Source organism: Thalia democratica, chromosome 1, assembly GCF_965202585.1.
Source record: "Thalia democratica chromosome 1, ktThaDemo2.hap1.1, whole genome shotgun sequence".
NCBI classification, from domain to species: Eukaryota; Metazoa; Chordata; class Thaliacea; order Salpida; family Salpidae; genus Thalia; species Thalia democratica.
In genome coordinates, this window is record NC_139165.1 from 60,583,111 (window position 1) to 60,597,876 (window position 14,766).

A 14,766-nucleotide genomic window follows, 5' to 3' on the forward strand; every position below is an offset into this window, starting at 1 on the left:
AACATTGTCCACTAGGCATGCTCGTTTTAGTACGATCAACAAAAAACATCGGCGAAAGTCAGCAGAGCAGAAGTCTGGACTTTCGTTTGCCGTGAGACTAGCTCAAGTTAAACAAAAGGGTTGATCATGCCAATTCGATCATCAGACCACAAGTTTCGGTAGACTGAGACCTGTCTGATGATCGAATTGGCATGATCAACCCTTTTGTTAAACTTGAGCTAGTCTCACGGCAAGCGAAAGTCTAGACTTCTGCTCTGCTGACTTTCGCCGATGTTTTTTGTGGTAAATAGTTAAGGGTGAGCTTTATCATACAGATTTTTACTAAAGTATTTGCATGTATATAAAATGAAAAGATATAAACAAAAAACTAGTTTTTGTGAGTTTTATTTTAATCATTTATTTAAAGCTATATTAGCGTAAATTTCAAACAATGTTAACAAAAATTAAAAATCTACATTTTGACGACTTTAAGAAATACTATATGTAATTTTTTTTGGCTGCTGATTATTTATTTAAACATAAATAGTTTACGGTAATAATAAGTGTAAGTTACTTACAAACCATTTCAAAGAGACACACATAACAATTTTATAGTTTATTTTATTGTAGTGTATAATTTTAATGTTTAGATTTATATATTTTGTTAGTTAACTTGTCTTATATCTACAGTTGTTGAACACTAATTTAGTTATTTTGCAAAGTTTTCTTTACCGTCACATTTAAATAAACTATAAAACTGTTATATGTATCTCTTTAAAATAGTTTGTATAAAATCCCATCCCCTATTTTAATAAATTATTTAACATTTTTTGGAGTAAACTAGTATTTATCATACTAAATTATTTCATTTAAATAAACAATCCTCCAAAATTCACTTCTTATTACAAATTTTATAGCTTTCAATTTAAACATGACCTTAGTTTTTTAAAGATATAATTTAAGCAGACCATACTTGCCAGTAAATTGTCTTAAAAGTCAAGCGATAAAATTTAATACTTTTTTTTATGTGATTTTTTAATTTGATAACTCTGTGCATTTGATATGTTTTTAACTTTCTATTTTTAGCTTTGTTTTAATTATTATTAGTTTATTTAAGAAAAAAAAAATTTGCTCAAAATATTTGGTCCTAGGATCTGGTGCACGAAGAACCTTTCGGTTATCAAGTCGCACACCTCTTTGATACCTTTTAACGTCTTGTCCAGGGCAATATTTATTGTCTGGGACGATACTTAATACTTATACCAGTTTCTAATAAAAAATATAAAATATATGTTTATTAAGTTTTAACAAACTTTCTTTGGTAAAAAAATTAAAGAACTAAAAAACAACATACGTGCAAGAATGCAGAAAAATAATATTAAAATAACTTTGTGAGTCTAAGGAAAATATTCGATATAAATCTCATTGTAGCTTTAACAATTCATTGGATTTTCTGAGTTTATATTTAGTTAGCAATCTTTAGGTAGTAAAAACGGCATTAAGTTTGAACGTAAAATTATCTTTAACACTTTTGTTGAGTTCTGTAAATGGTAATATTGTATTGTTTATTGAAAAACAAAAAAAAAAACGAAAACTTGATCTTAGGACCTGGTTTACGAAAAAATCTTTCTATTATCGAGTCATACTCAACAGATAGTTTAATGTCTTGTCCAAGACAAATATATTTATTTTTTTAATTTTCAAAAGCTTTTATACGTTTTGCTTGTCTCTTAATAAGTAAAGTAAGTAAAGTAAGTACTTCAAAATAATTTTTTTTTAACTAAGTATAAAGTTTTCTTAGTTAAGCTGAGTATAAAAAGGTCGGCATAAAAAAAATATTTCTTAGAATGTTTTTATTTAAAATAGTTTACTCCGAAGTGTAAGGCTGAAACAATTGAAACAGGCTTATAAATATATTTCTTTTGTTCTAAAGCTAAGCTCAAGAAACATGTTTTGCTAACAAAAAAATCTGTAATGTTGCTCAGAATTTTCAAAATAATTAAGTTGTTTAATAACTAAGTTTATAGTTTAATCCGAATGCCAGAGTTCAAAAAAGTTTTAAATATTTTCTTGAGCAGTATTGTTTATTGCTGTTAATAGTTTAGATAATTTTTTGAATGATGAAGTTTGTCAATACTTATAAAGTACTACTAACTTAGAAGTATAGACTTCCTCAGTTTAAGTTATTAACATTGTTAAGTTTGTTTACTAAAAATTAAAGTAGAAACTTAAAGTTTAAAAACAGCTTATAAAGGATCTTCAAGCAAGTTAAGATAAATTTTCTATGTGCTTTATTTATTTAGAAACTAATTATAATAATACAAACATTTATGTACTGCTTCGTTTAAGTACCAGGTTTCGGTGATCGTGAGCTGACCTTGTCAAATAACAACAAAACAGTATATAACATTTAGACAATGGCAGTAAAGCGAATTTGAACTCATCGATGAGTGAAAACATAAAGAAAAGAATTTTGATATTAAGTAATCAAATTTAATTACTAATTACTAAAACTAATTATAAAAGTTTTCTGAAATACTAAAAAGTAAAATATACTATAGATAAGCTCGTAGGACATAAAATCCTAAACAAGCACACCTATGGAGCAAAACAAACAACTGTTCTCAGAAGCAAAACTTTGTTCTAGCTACGACGCTTCTCTTTTCATTAAAGTTTACAGTCAAATGCCAGTTGTCGAATAAACTATTTGTATTATAAAAACAAGTACTTTATTTTTAACAATTTAAATACAAAATTTCTTGTTCTTAAGCATCAATTTTTAAAGCTTATTATTAACATAGCACTTATAATGAAACAAATTAATAGCTCTATACCTTATCAGCTAGTGTAGTTGCATCTACGCTTTGATCCATAACATTTATAAAATTTCTTATATAATCTTTGTAAGCTGGAATAGTTTCCTCACTAGTTTTTTCATCTAAGTAGTAGTCTCTTGATGGAAGCCCGAAAGATGGTTCTGTTATCTAAACCAACAGGTAATAGCTATTAAAAATGTCAGTTATTTTTGTAGGATAAGTATTATTTTATAAATAAATTTTAATGACTTCTACGAATACTAAAGTTTGTAAGATACAATTAAATCATTAAGTTTAAGTGGTCACTAAACTATTTATTCACTTTATTTCTGTAGGTTTAAAAAACCTTCACGTCTACACTATGTAAAATTAACTATACTAGTTTTTTTATGCTTTAATAGCTATTAAAGTAGAAATTGTTTTTATGGGACCATATAATCTATTGCTTGGCATTATAAGACACATACAGTTTGCATATATATTTTTAACAAAAAAATACTTGTTAGTAATTAGGTCGAAACCTTACTAAAATAAACAAACAACATATTAATAAGTTTTGCATTATGCTAAAAATGGTAATTACCGACTCATTAGTCTGTTAGTATTTATTCAATTTTTACTTATTTGTTGTATTCAAGGTATATAGAGTTCGTTAGTTTTGTAAGATTAATAAAATACCATTAAAAAAATATTTTTTTGTAGTATAAAATTATTACTAAATGTTAAAAACATAGTAAAAACATTCTACTACTTTTCAGTAAAATTTGTTTATAGAAAAATAATTTTTCCTTAAGTTCTTGTACTATTTACGTTATAATTTATCAGTTGATTATTATAACCCATAGTCGTACAGTCAAATAACAAAAATTTAATGAAAGTTGTGCCACAAGTGTAATAGACTGTAGAAATTGAGACAGTTTTAGAAACAAATAAACACATCTTTGGTAGTAACAACAAAGGGCTAAGTTTTTTAAGTAGCACTATTTGAATATGGTTATATTAACAACTGAAAATCTCGATTAAAAGGTTTAAAGGAGTGAAACAGTATTTTGATATAAAATCTATTTTATTATTCTTAATCAAAGTTGAAAATATAATTGTAGTTTTAAAAGTTAAAAGTATAAAATAACAGTTCATTAACTAACATAAGTAACATACTTATGAAGCATGACTCTTAAACAATACTTTAAAACGAAGAAAGATATATATTTAAAAAACTTTAATCAAATAACAATACTTTACTTTTAGTTTTGAGAACCGAAAAATACATAAAACTATTTAATTGTATACTTTTTATACTTAAAAATCTATAACAAAAATAAGTCTCAATTTTTAATTATGTATTTTAATCTATTTAGACACTTTTTAACATTGTATTATTTAATTATTTGTTTTAAAATAATCACTTTTTTTGACTTAAAAAAAAATAAAAAAATATTTTATCATTTGTTTTTTTTTCATTAAATAAACTATTTAATGTTAAACTAACTTTGCAACTTTTAAAAAATTTCATTTAGACTTGTACTTTTTAGTATGCCCTTTTTAATGAATACGCACTTTTAGGCTGTGTTCAAGGAGCGTACTCAAGAGGAAGATTAGTGTATTAAAAAAACTTTGTGTTTTTTACTTTATAGTGACAAATAATTAAAAAATTAAAAAAAAATTCTAAATTGTTTAATCTTATTTCTATGTGTTAAGTTTATGCAAAATTTAGGCTCTAAAATCTTATGTAGTTCACAAAAGAATACTTTTAGTTCTTATTTTTCTAATTTTAAAACGTAGAAAACATATATTTTCTGAATTTTCTTAAGAGCAGTTTTCTTACTAAAAACTTACAGTAAAAATATTAACACTCGAATTTTTAGAATCTGAGTACACATAAGAACCAATGACGGCACCAACTCCATAAACAGAGCTAAACTCGGCCAATGTTTCATCTAAAGGAACTGGTGAAAAACTGTCTCCTAGTATTGGCCATCCTCCCATTTGTTCAATAAGTTCTCTGATTGGTTCAAGACCCAATTCATCTATTTTTTCTAATAAATGATCATACTTAATTAATCAAGTACCTAATTTGTTAATACTTACTACGTTTTCATAAATTAGTTTGATAAAGCAGTTCCAAGGAGCTTTAAGACAGTTCAAAACGTACTCTTACGTTAATGAACAATTAGTTTGCCTCGTTCAAATGTTTTATCAGAAACCCCGTTAAACTAATACTTTAAGCATTAGATTACGTTTTTTTATTGCCTTATAATTAAGATTCGTGTTATAAAAAACCTCAAACCACAAAGTCGAAAAGTTTAAACAAGCTGGTTGCAACTTTAAAAACATTTACTATATAAATAAAATAAATTAAAATTTCTAAAAAACTACTCTATCTTTATAGTATCTAATTAAAACTCTTATATTAGTAAATAATTGTATTTAAAATCTATAAAAAATATGTCATATAATCAATTATTACTGTTATTATTAGTAAAGCATCTTAGTTAATCAAAAATTTTAAGTTATTTACAGTTATTAACACAACAAAATAAAATTTTTATGTACATAACCAGGGTCTTCTTTGTCAAAACAAAACTTAATTATAAAAGCATATACTTTTTACACCTATTATTAGATAAATAAACAAAATCTAATTTTGATAAAACACATTCATGGTTAATTTTTTATTAACTTACTGGTGTCCATGCACGATGCATAATAGTTTCTAGCTTTTTTTATCGAATCATTTTCGTCTATATTATTTTCCTTTTCAAGTACAGCTGTAGTTTTTTAAAGTTTTTTAACCACCTTTTTGAAAAAAAAAAGTCTTCTTTCTTAAGTGAGTATTTTTAAGTGGTGTCGATTTTAGTGTAGATTTTATTTTTACTTAAATTATTTTTAAAAAATTACAAATTATAAACAATACTTATTGTATTATAAATTACTTTAAAGTTTATACAACTACTTGTAATTTTTTTCATAGGTAGTTAGTTATATAGTTAATAGATTGTTTAGTTAAAGCGTTAACAAATAGTGTTTTTTACTTAACAAACTTTTTAAAGACTTTGAAACTAGATCTCTGACATCGTTAAAAACAGAAACAGAAGACTGTGTTTCTGAAATTATATGCTCATCTACCCACTTTGAACAGCTAAACTCGTAGAAGTCATCACAAGGATCTATTGCTTGGTCCATTGAAGACAAAATTCTGTTCGCTGGTTTTAATTATTATTACTTTGTTTTTCAAAACGACCCTTTTTTAGTAAAAATTTTTCTTTTGCAATAGTTGATAACGATAAAAAATGTATTTATTTTATTAATTTAATCTAGAAAGATATGTGTATTTTCATATGTGTAAAAAATATTAAGTTTGAGTCCAAAAAAGTTTTGTTGATAGCTTAGTAACTTTTACTTGTAACATCTTTAAAAAGCTTATATAAATAACTACATTAAAAGAAATTATTTTATAAGTTGTTAATTTAATGTTACAAATACGCTTAAAAAGTGATAAAATTTTACAAGTTGACAGAATTGTATAGTTAAAATTTTCAAAATTAAACCTGCTTTTATACATTCGGGAGTTTGGCATAATTCAGAATCTAAAAAACAGAAATTAAATTAGTAAAATCAATACTTATACTAAGATTAAAACAAATTAGTGTTCAATGCTTCAACATATACTTTAAGTCGATTTTTGAGGTTGTTTTTTTAACTCAATATTTATATACTTAATCAACCTTAAAGAATCGAAAAAGTATATACTTCAAATTCGATTTTATACAAATATACCTTTGAAAAAAATTAAAAAAGAATATAATATAGTTTTTGTGTAAACTAATTAAAATAAATCTACTTAATCATTTATCACGCTTTTCTGTTAATGATTCAAATAAGAATTGTTGCTAGATTTATAACTATCTTTTTCTTTTTCAGACTTTATTTATTTTTGTACTGGTTAAGCTGGAAGCAACTTGCATTATCTTAACAAAATCACTATTGTGAATGCAACAAAATTGTTATAATGCTCTTTCTTTATTTACTTATTACATTAAATTTATACTTTTTGTTTATTTATTACTTTTAGATTTAACGTTCTCATTTGTTTATACTATTCTTAATTGTATTTCTATTAGTGTTTGTGTTTTTTAATTAATTTAGGTTTATTAATTTAGTTTACTTCTTTTTATTTTTGTTGCATAATAAGTTACGGTCTGAAAACTGTGCATGTTTAAAGTTATAACTTGACTTACTTTTATTATTTCATACCAATTATAAAATTTATGTTATAACTAATTTGCTTCCGGTTTTAGTAGAACAAGGTTCGACAGCTTTTACATGTTATATTTCAAATTTACAAGAAAAAAAAAGATCAGGTTTTTTGAGAAAAAATAGTTTTGTTAGGCCGACGAAATTTCAAAAAAATTCATTGAATGCACATTTTTACTGAATGAGTCATCATTTAGCACTTAAGTAAAATCACAAACTTAATATTTATAATAGATAACCTTACATTTATTGCTTTTTTGTACATGATTATATTTTAATAAAAAATTACGTAATTCAAGTAGTAGCCTGCCTTTCTAATATTTCTTACTTGTTAAAATTATTTTTATTTACCATGAAAGCAACTTTTTTTTTAAGTAATTTTTTTTTTAGGATGAAAGATTTTTATAAACATGTTTAGTTTTTAATTGATTACTAACCAATCTGAGAATTTTAAATTCTTCATAAAATTATACTAAAGTTTTTTGTATACATTTGATCTTTTTAAACACATATACAATAAACTTTTATCTATAAAATAAAATAAAAATGTTGATTTAAATATCTTAATGTAATGTCCAAATAACAATTTTTAGTTAATACAACATGTTATATTTTAAATACGGAATTCAACTTTAGTAAAGAATAAAAATATTATTGCTAGTAGTACTAATTTTCTAAAAAAAATTCTAAAGTTTCTAAAAGATGAAAAAATCAAGTTAAAGATGAAAACTTCAAGTTAAACTAAAAACAGTTAATGTAACTCTACCAACTCTGTGTGGTCAATAAAACTTAAGTAATTTAAATTACATGATCATTTTTAATAGAACTTGAAAGAAAGGGCGACTCTAACCTTTTTTAACTGGAGTAGCAATACTTTACTTGTCTTTTACAAAAGTATGTAGAAACTTAAAAGCACTATAGAAAATTAAGTAAGTGTTAAGTAGTTTTAATCATATTTGTTTATTCTAGCATAAGCTTAACTAAGGTTCATTAAACAAATGAAAAGTTGTTTGTCATATTTGTTGTTGTGGTAAACTTTCATAGTATAAAATACACCCTTTAAATAAACTTACAAAAAAAACTTTCAGTTTTAAGTTCTTAAAATATAACGAAAATTACTAGTTCTTTATCTTTTAGAAGTATCTTAAAAAGTAACATTTGTCGTTTTTACATTTTTGTTGAGGTTTAGTAAAGATACAAAATAATATATGATTACTTACAACAAAAAATTCTAGGTATTTTTTCTTTCTTTTCTCAGTAGCACAAACAACCAGTTTAGGTAACTAATTCTTTATTCTAAAGATTGTTGTCTGATTCCTTCTTGTTTGATGATTTAAAGTATCAGAAGCTTTAGCTTTGAATGATAGAGTGGTATCATTTTCTTTTATAGAGACCTTGCAGACCGCGTAATTAATTATGCAGCTTAAAGAATACCATTGAAGCCTGAAGACGTTGTTGCCCCGCTGTCTAACGAGCCAATTTGGTCAGAAGGATTCTCTTAAGGCTGTAACGCCTCTGGCTTTAAATTAAATTCAGCAAAAGAGTTTTCTCTAATTAGGGGTTTTTTGTATTAATTTGTTAACTTTCTAAATTGCCGCCTTAGATTTGAATATTAATTAGATTTGAAAAAGCTCAAGCTGAACTTCCTGGTGCTAAATTGTGAGTATTGTCATTAATCTATTATTTTCTAGTTCTGTCTCTTAAATTGAAATTTCTAAATTAGTTAAATTGAAGTTAATTTTACTGTGGTTTGCATAAATTTGAATAAACTCTGCTGTTGATAAAATAAAATTGTAGTTAATTGTACTTTTGATTTTGCATAAATTTAAATAACTAAACTTTGGTGTTAATAGATCATTATATTGAAATTATCTGTAAATTGGTTATATAAAATTGAATAAATAAGCTTTGTTGTGGATAATTAGTTAAGAAGCAAGCTGCTTTTTGGTGCTCTTAATAATCTCTGAAATTTACAAACCAAATTTGATTAATCTAAATATCTAAAATATCTAAATATCTAAATATCTAAAATATCTAAATATCTAAAATATCTAAATTTAATTAAATAACTAGTGGGCCATACCTAACTATTATATAGTATATAGTGGGTATAGCATTATGAGTAATAGAGCCAAGCCCACCAAAAAGGATAGTATGTTCTCTAAAGAGAACATACATCATACCTTAGACAAGGTCAACAACCCCGAAACTCGCTGTAGCCAGCGAAACATTGACAGAGGAATCAATAAAAGGGGTGTTGACCCACACTCTTCGCGCCGTAGCCAACCTGGTCCATCAGACCAACCACACCCTACGTGCGAAAGATAAGGCTAATTTCCTTCAAAATTTTTCAACAGCCGCCTTAATCCTAGTGTAAACTTGAGAAAATTTTCTTAAAAAAAATTCTCGGGGGCCGCAATTAATCAAAAGCAGTTTTAATAATTAGTATGAAAAAACTATTTTAAACCAAAAATGTGTTAAAATTAGTAACAAAAGCGACTATAAATGAGTACTTCATAAATTAAAAGCTTGGTTGTTAGTTTTTACAACACAAAATTTATTTTTTTTACTTTTGTTTTTAGAAATATGTTTTTAGCTAAAATGTACCTCGCGAGCCACAGATTTTGACTTTGAGGGCCGAAGTTTGCCAATCCCTGGATTAAAACTATACAAGTTGTAAGAAAAATCTACATAAAATAAAAACTAAGCAATAACTCTTAAAAAATTATTTCTTAAAGAAAAACTTAGCAAAAATGTATAAACAACTTCTTACACTTTTATTTTTTTGATTAGTAATGCTTTTTAATAGAATTTCCGAAGATGTCACCAAAAAACTAAAAGCGTCTGTCGTCGTCAACGTTACTTATTTATAGGATGTTTCAGTAACAAATGATATCACAAAAGTAAAAAGTTCAAATTATTAGTTGCATCTTTATTAATATATTTATATCTTCAAGGCTAATTCAGGACTTTTTTTTTTCAGCTTATTAAAAAGGTTTTAAACTAATTTTAAACCTTAAAAATTCAAAACTGAAATGATCATCTTCTAAACGCTCTTGTGTACTGAATAGAAAATTGGCAGTACATTTCAAAATTTTTGTTACAAAACTTCACATTGTTATTTGTTTTGCACGCGTTGTTCCAAGCTAAATATATGCTAAAGTTTAACCTTTCTGAGTGACGTACATTGCCCAACTCTAAACTTTATAGAAAGTTAGATATTTGAAACTAACTTTGTTCAATTAGTTTCATTTCAATTTTATTTAAAAAAAATAAAAACAGTCTAACTATTAAAGTAATAATTCCAAGTCAAAGCAAACTCAGACTTGTTGGTTACGATTAAAATTGAGTTTTAAAATTTGAAAAAACATAAAAAGGCTTATTATTTAGAAAAATGTACTTGAAACTGAATTTAATACTAAAAACACACAACAGTATAACATAATTTTTTTGTATAGTTTTAAGTTATAAATTGGATAATATAGAGCAGATTTAAACTTCTTTCTAGAACTAGTAAAATATATTACTATTTAGTTCTAGAAATGTTATTCATAAAAACACGAGAAACTTTTGTAAATCTCAAAACAACGGGACGTTAATAAACTAAATTACAATTATACAAATGATGTGCTGTTTTATTGTTGTGTTTTTTACTATTAAGTTAATTTATGTAGTTGCTAAAACCAATGTTAAAATACAATTAGTCTTTTAGATGTTAAACTTAAAACTGAAACGATAAATATTTTTTATATTTTTCAAGGTTTTATAAACTTACAGTTGATAGTAAAAAATGCTTATTTAAATTAGGGAAAGGCAATGTACGGTCCGCGGGTCGGATGTGGCCAGCAAACAGAAATATCTGGTCTGCGACGTGTTTTTTAGTTTAAAATTAAGTCAAATTAGACTTTCTAACAACAACTTTTTTGAAATATTCTCTCGATTTGGCTGTCAGCATAAATTAGTACTTATCAAAAGATTGTTTCATCGCATGTTTGCTTTTTTAGATTGTTTTTTGCTTTTATGGTACACTTTTTTTTTAATTCACGGCTCGCTAAGACTTTGTTTTAGTTTTGCTGGCGAAAGACTTTTTCTGGTAAATAAAGTCCACTGACTAGAAAACTATCCAACTTCTAATTTAAACCATATATATATACATATTTTAATATAGTTAAAGAATAATCACTTTAACTGTTCAAAATATCAGTTTACTTTTTAAATTTCTAATAGACAATAAATATAAATAAATAGTTGAATACTTTTAGTAAAATCGTGTTTTTTTTTGAGCTTTTCTATACAAATATCGTAAAACATTTAAAAAATTATTATATTTAAGTCAACAAATAACTTGTGTACAAAAAAAATTTGTGTAAAAATATGCTTTTTATCATAAAACACTTTTGTCGCTTTCCAAGAAATTCACAACATTTTTTAATTATTATCTCGTATTTATTACAATAATGCACAAAATTTACTGAAAATACAATACAGTTATATAAAAACATCAATTACAGTACCAAAATGAGTTTCATTTAACTGATTTCAAAGAAGTTGCTTGCTACTTACTAAAACTGTATACAAAAGGTAAACATAGTTAGACTTCAATTTAACATCGGTTATTATTTTACTAAGTGCAATCACCTGTAAAAATAAAAAATAAAATTTTAGTTAGTAAACGATTAATATACTAACCTTTTTGGTTATTTTGGGTATTATCTTTTTCTTTGCCATACAAAACACCAAGAGTGATAGTTGAAACTAATAAAGAAATAGTTAACAAACCAAAAGCTAAGTTAGAAGCTTTTCCCATTTGTTACCTTTGTTTTTACTGATATACTTTAAATTAATTTTATGATAAATCTAGGTCAGTATTAGAGTTTTTTTGGCTGTATATAATTATAGTTATTTGTGTTTTATACTGTTTGTAACTATTATCAGAATCAGAACTCTGTTTTAATTTTGAAAATTTAGTTGATCTGGTGATGCATTAATTAATAGTTGGTTATCTTAAGAATTAATAATATAGCATAAAATAAACAAAAGTTTAATCAAAACCTCTTTACATACTTATTTCACATTATTTAATATTGTGTATAGGTTATAGATAATAAACTTTTTATTTAAGTAATTTTACTTTATTGTTATTACTTTCTAATCAACTAAATCATAAAAATTATAAAAAACATTTTGCATAAAATGAAAATAATGGTAAAAGTCTTAATATATGTATGTAATACATATAACAACAAACTTGTATAAAATTTTTAGCATGAAGCACTCTGCAAGTTGAAATTTTGAAAATCATTAAATTTATTTGCTTAAAAATATACTGTTTAAATCTTTAAAAATTTAAATTAGTCTAAAATTTTAGAATATATGTTTGTTAAAAGTTTTTATATATTTAGTATAGTAGTAAACGTTTTAGCTAGCATCGGAAAAGCTGAGATTTTTCCCTCCATCATAACTATCATTAATAACTAAGTAAAAAAACACAATTTTTTAATATGTTTTTTGTTGAAAATTAATGTGAGATATATAATTCAAATTAACTAATACTAAACAAACTTGTTTGATACAGTTATTTAGCTGTTAATCAAAAACTAACTTAATGTTATCTAAATTTATAAATTTTTAGCTGGTTTCTACTTTATTTGCAGACAATTTTTTATATCCAATTAACATAAATCTAAAATCTGTCGAGGAAAAGTCGGAGTATCTTGTAATAGTGTAATTACAGTTTTACAAAAAAATAATAGATATAAAATAACTTTTATTTTAGTCTCCCTGAAAAATACCTTTTAGTTTTGAAGATTCTCGAGTGAAACTAATTTTTAGTTTACTGAAGAAAAGAGTAGTATTTAAAAGTACTTTAAGCTTTTAATGTACCTAAACTTTTTTTTTTTTAATGTCACCTTTTGACTTATTATTTACTTTATTTGAATAAAAAAAATGTTATGGTTTTAATTTTTGTAAATACTTATAACACTTTAAAAAGAAAAAGCTAGCAGGTAGAAAAAAGTAATAAATCAGTGAAAACAAACGGCTCTTTTTTAAGTTAGAAATTAACATTAAATAAACAAAAAAAAAATTTATCTTTAATATAGCTACTAGTTTTACAAAAAAGTTTTGAGCATAAAGTTAAGATAAAAGGTAAATATACTTATTAAGTAATAAAACAACAAGTTTTAATAAAGGTTTAAGTAATTTTTTGATACAATAGAAAGGTCTATTTTGATAAAAGCTATTTTTATTTAGTTAAGTTTTACTAAAATATGTTGACTTTTAGTACATAAAGCCTTAAATACAGTTTTTATTTATACAATAAGTTAGGTTTAATGTTTATTTTACTACTCTAAGTATTTGACTTCACAGTAAATCAAAATCTACATTGTACTGGTAGTTAATTTAGCTTTGATTTCTTTTACTTTTCAATAATATTAATTGTTAGTATCATGTGAAGTAACTTCATTTGCTTTATAAAAAAAACTTTTATTTCCTTTTACTTGTTTTAAAATAAAGCTTGTTAGTTAACGTAAAATTTTTAAGCTGAACTATTAACTTAAAATATATTTATCATTTTAGTTTGCTTACTTTGTTAATAATTATTTAGTAAACATTAACTTAAAAGTATTTTGTATGAATTGTTTTTACTTTATTTGACTTTGTAGTGAACATTGTTAAAAACAAATTATCTTTAGGGTAAAGTCCACTTTACGTTTTTTAAACATAATTATGATGTATTTAAAAAGTAATAAGCTTTTGATTATACAAATCATAAATCACGATGCAGTTATACAAAAATTAACGTGTACAGATTTGTTTTTTAAACTCTGCAGTTATCTTGGATTTGAAAAGTTTCGGATTAGAAATATATAATTGAAACAATTATTTACGAAATTTAATATAAAGGTATAAAACATATACTTTTAAAATTATTAGATAACTTGTTAACTAATATGTCTACTTTAAAGCAAAGTAAACAATTGATTTGTTTTTTAAATACCTTAAACAAATGTTTTTTGTTAGTTTGTTTATTCCGTCTATGTAACAAACCATTAAAATTTTTACAACTATGTTTACAATAAATATTTGAATCTATATACAAATAGAAAACTGTAAACAAGTTTTAAAGGTTATATAATTGCTAGATTACCAAAATACAAGTAATGATGAGCTATATGTTAATTACTAGTAAACTATATTACTAAAGCTAATTTTTTAAAGTAAACTTTTTTTATTGTAAAAATTTGAACTTTAACCAGGAGTGAGCAAACAAATTTCAAGGAAATTTTTAAAGACTCCCGAACTTTGGTTTAGACCAGGGGTCGGCAGCCCTTTATAAGTCGCGAGCCAAATTTTCTATAAAAGTTGCTCGCGGGCCGCATTGTAAAAAAAAGTTGTACCGGGGGCTCAGTTATTGCAAAATATTTGGAGTAATCAACATAAAGGTACTATTTTAAACCAAAAATGTGATAAAATAAGCACTGGCAGAGCACTAGTAACGACTAGTTATTAATTAAGAGCCTTAGTGTAACACAAAAACTTTTCTTACTACTGTTTTTAAAAAGGTCAGTCTTGGACTTAAAAGTATCTCACAGGCCGCAGATGTTGGCTTTGAGAGCTGCAGTTTGGCGACCGCTGATTTACGACAAAATTACTAAGAAAATGTTAGTATAAGCAACGTTAAATTTATAAAAAGGTAAAAGCGAGTCCCTAAACC

The 14,766-nt window shown here is 24.8% G+C and overlaps 1 protein-coding gene across 1 annotated transcript in view; it reads right to left on the reverse strand.

The window, feature by feature from the left end:
* LOC145837893 (membrane metallo-endopeptidase-like 1) overlaps positions 1-6,760 on the reverse strand; it is a 32,563-nt gene extending 25,803 nt beyond the window's left edge. The window contains exons 1-6 of the mRNA XM_082945381.1: positions 6,736-6,760; positions 6,344-6,382; positions 5,837-5,998; positions 5,480-5,563; positions 4,632-4,831; positions 2,814-2,963 (exon numbers count right to left, since the gene is read on the reverse strand). Coding sequence (XP_082801507.1) covers positions 2,814-2,963; positions 4,632-4,831; positions 5,480-5,563; positions 5,837-5,998; positions 6,344-6,382; positions 6,736-6,760 — 660 coding nt within the window. The remainder of the gene's footprint in view (positions 1-2,813; positions 2,964-4,631; positions 4,832-5,479; positions 5,564-5,836; positions 5,999-6,343; positions 6,383-6,735) is intronic.
* Between the last annotated feature and the right edge of the window lie 8,006 nt (positions 6,761-14,766).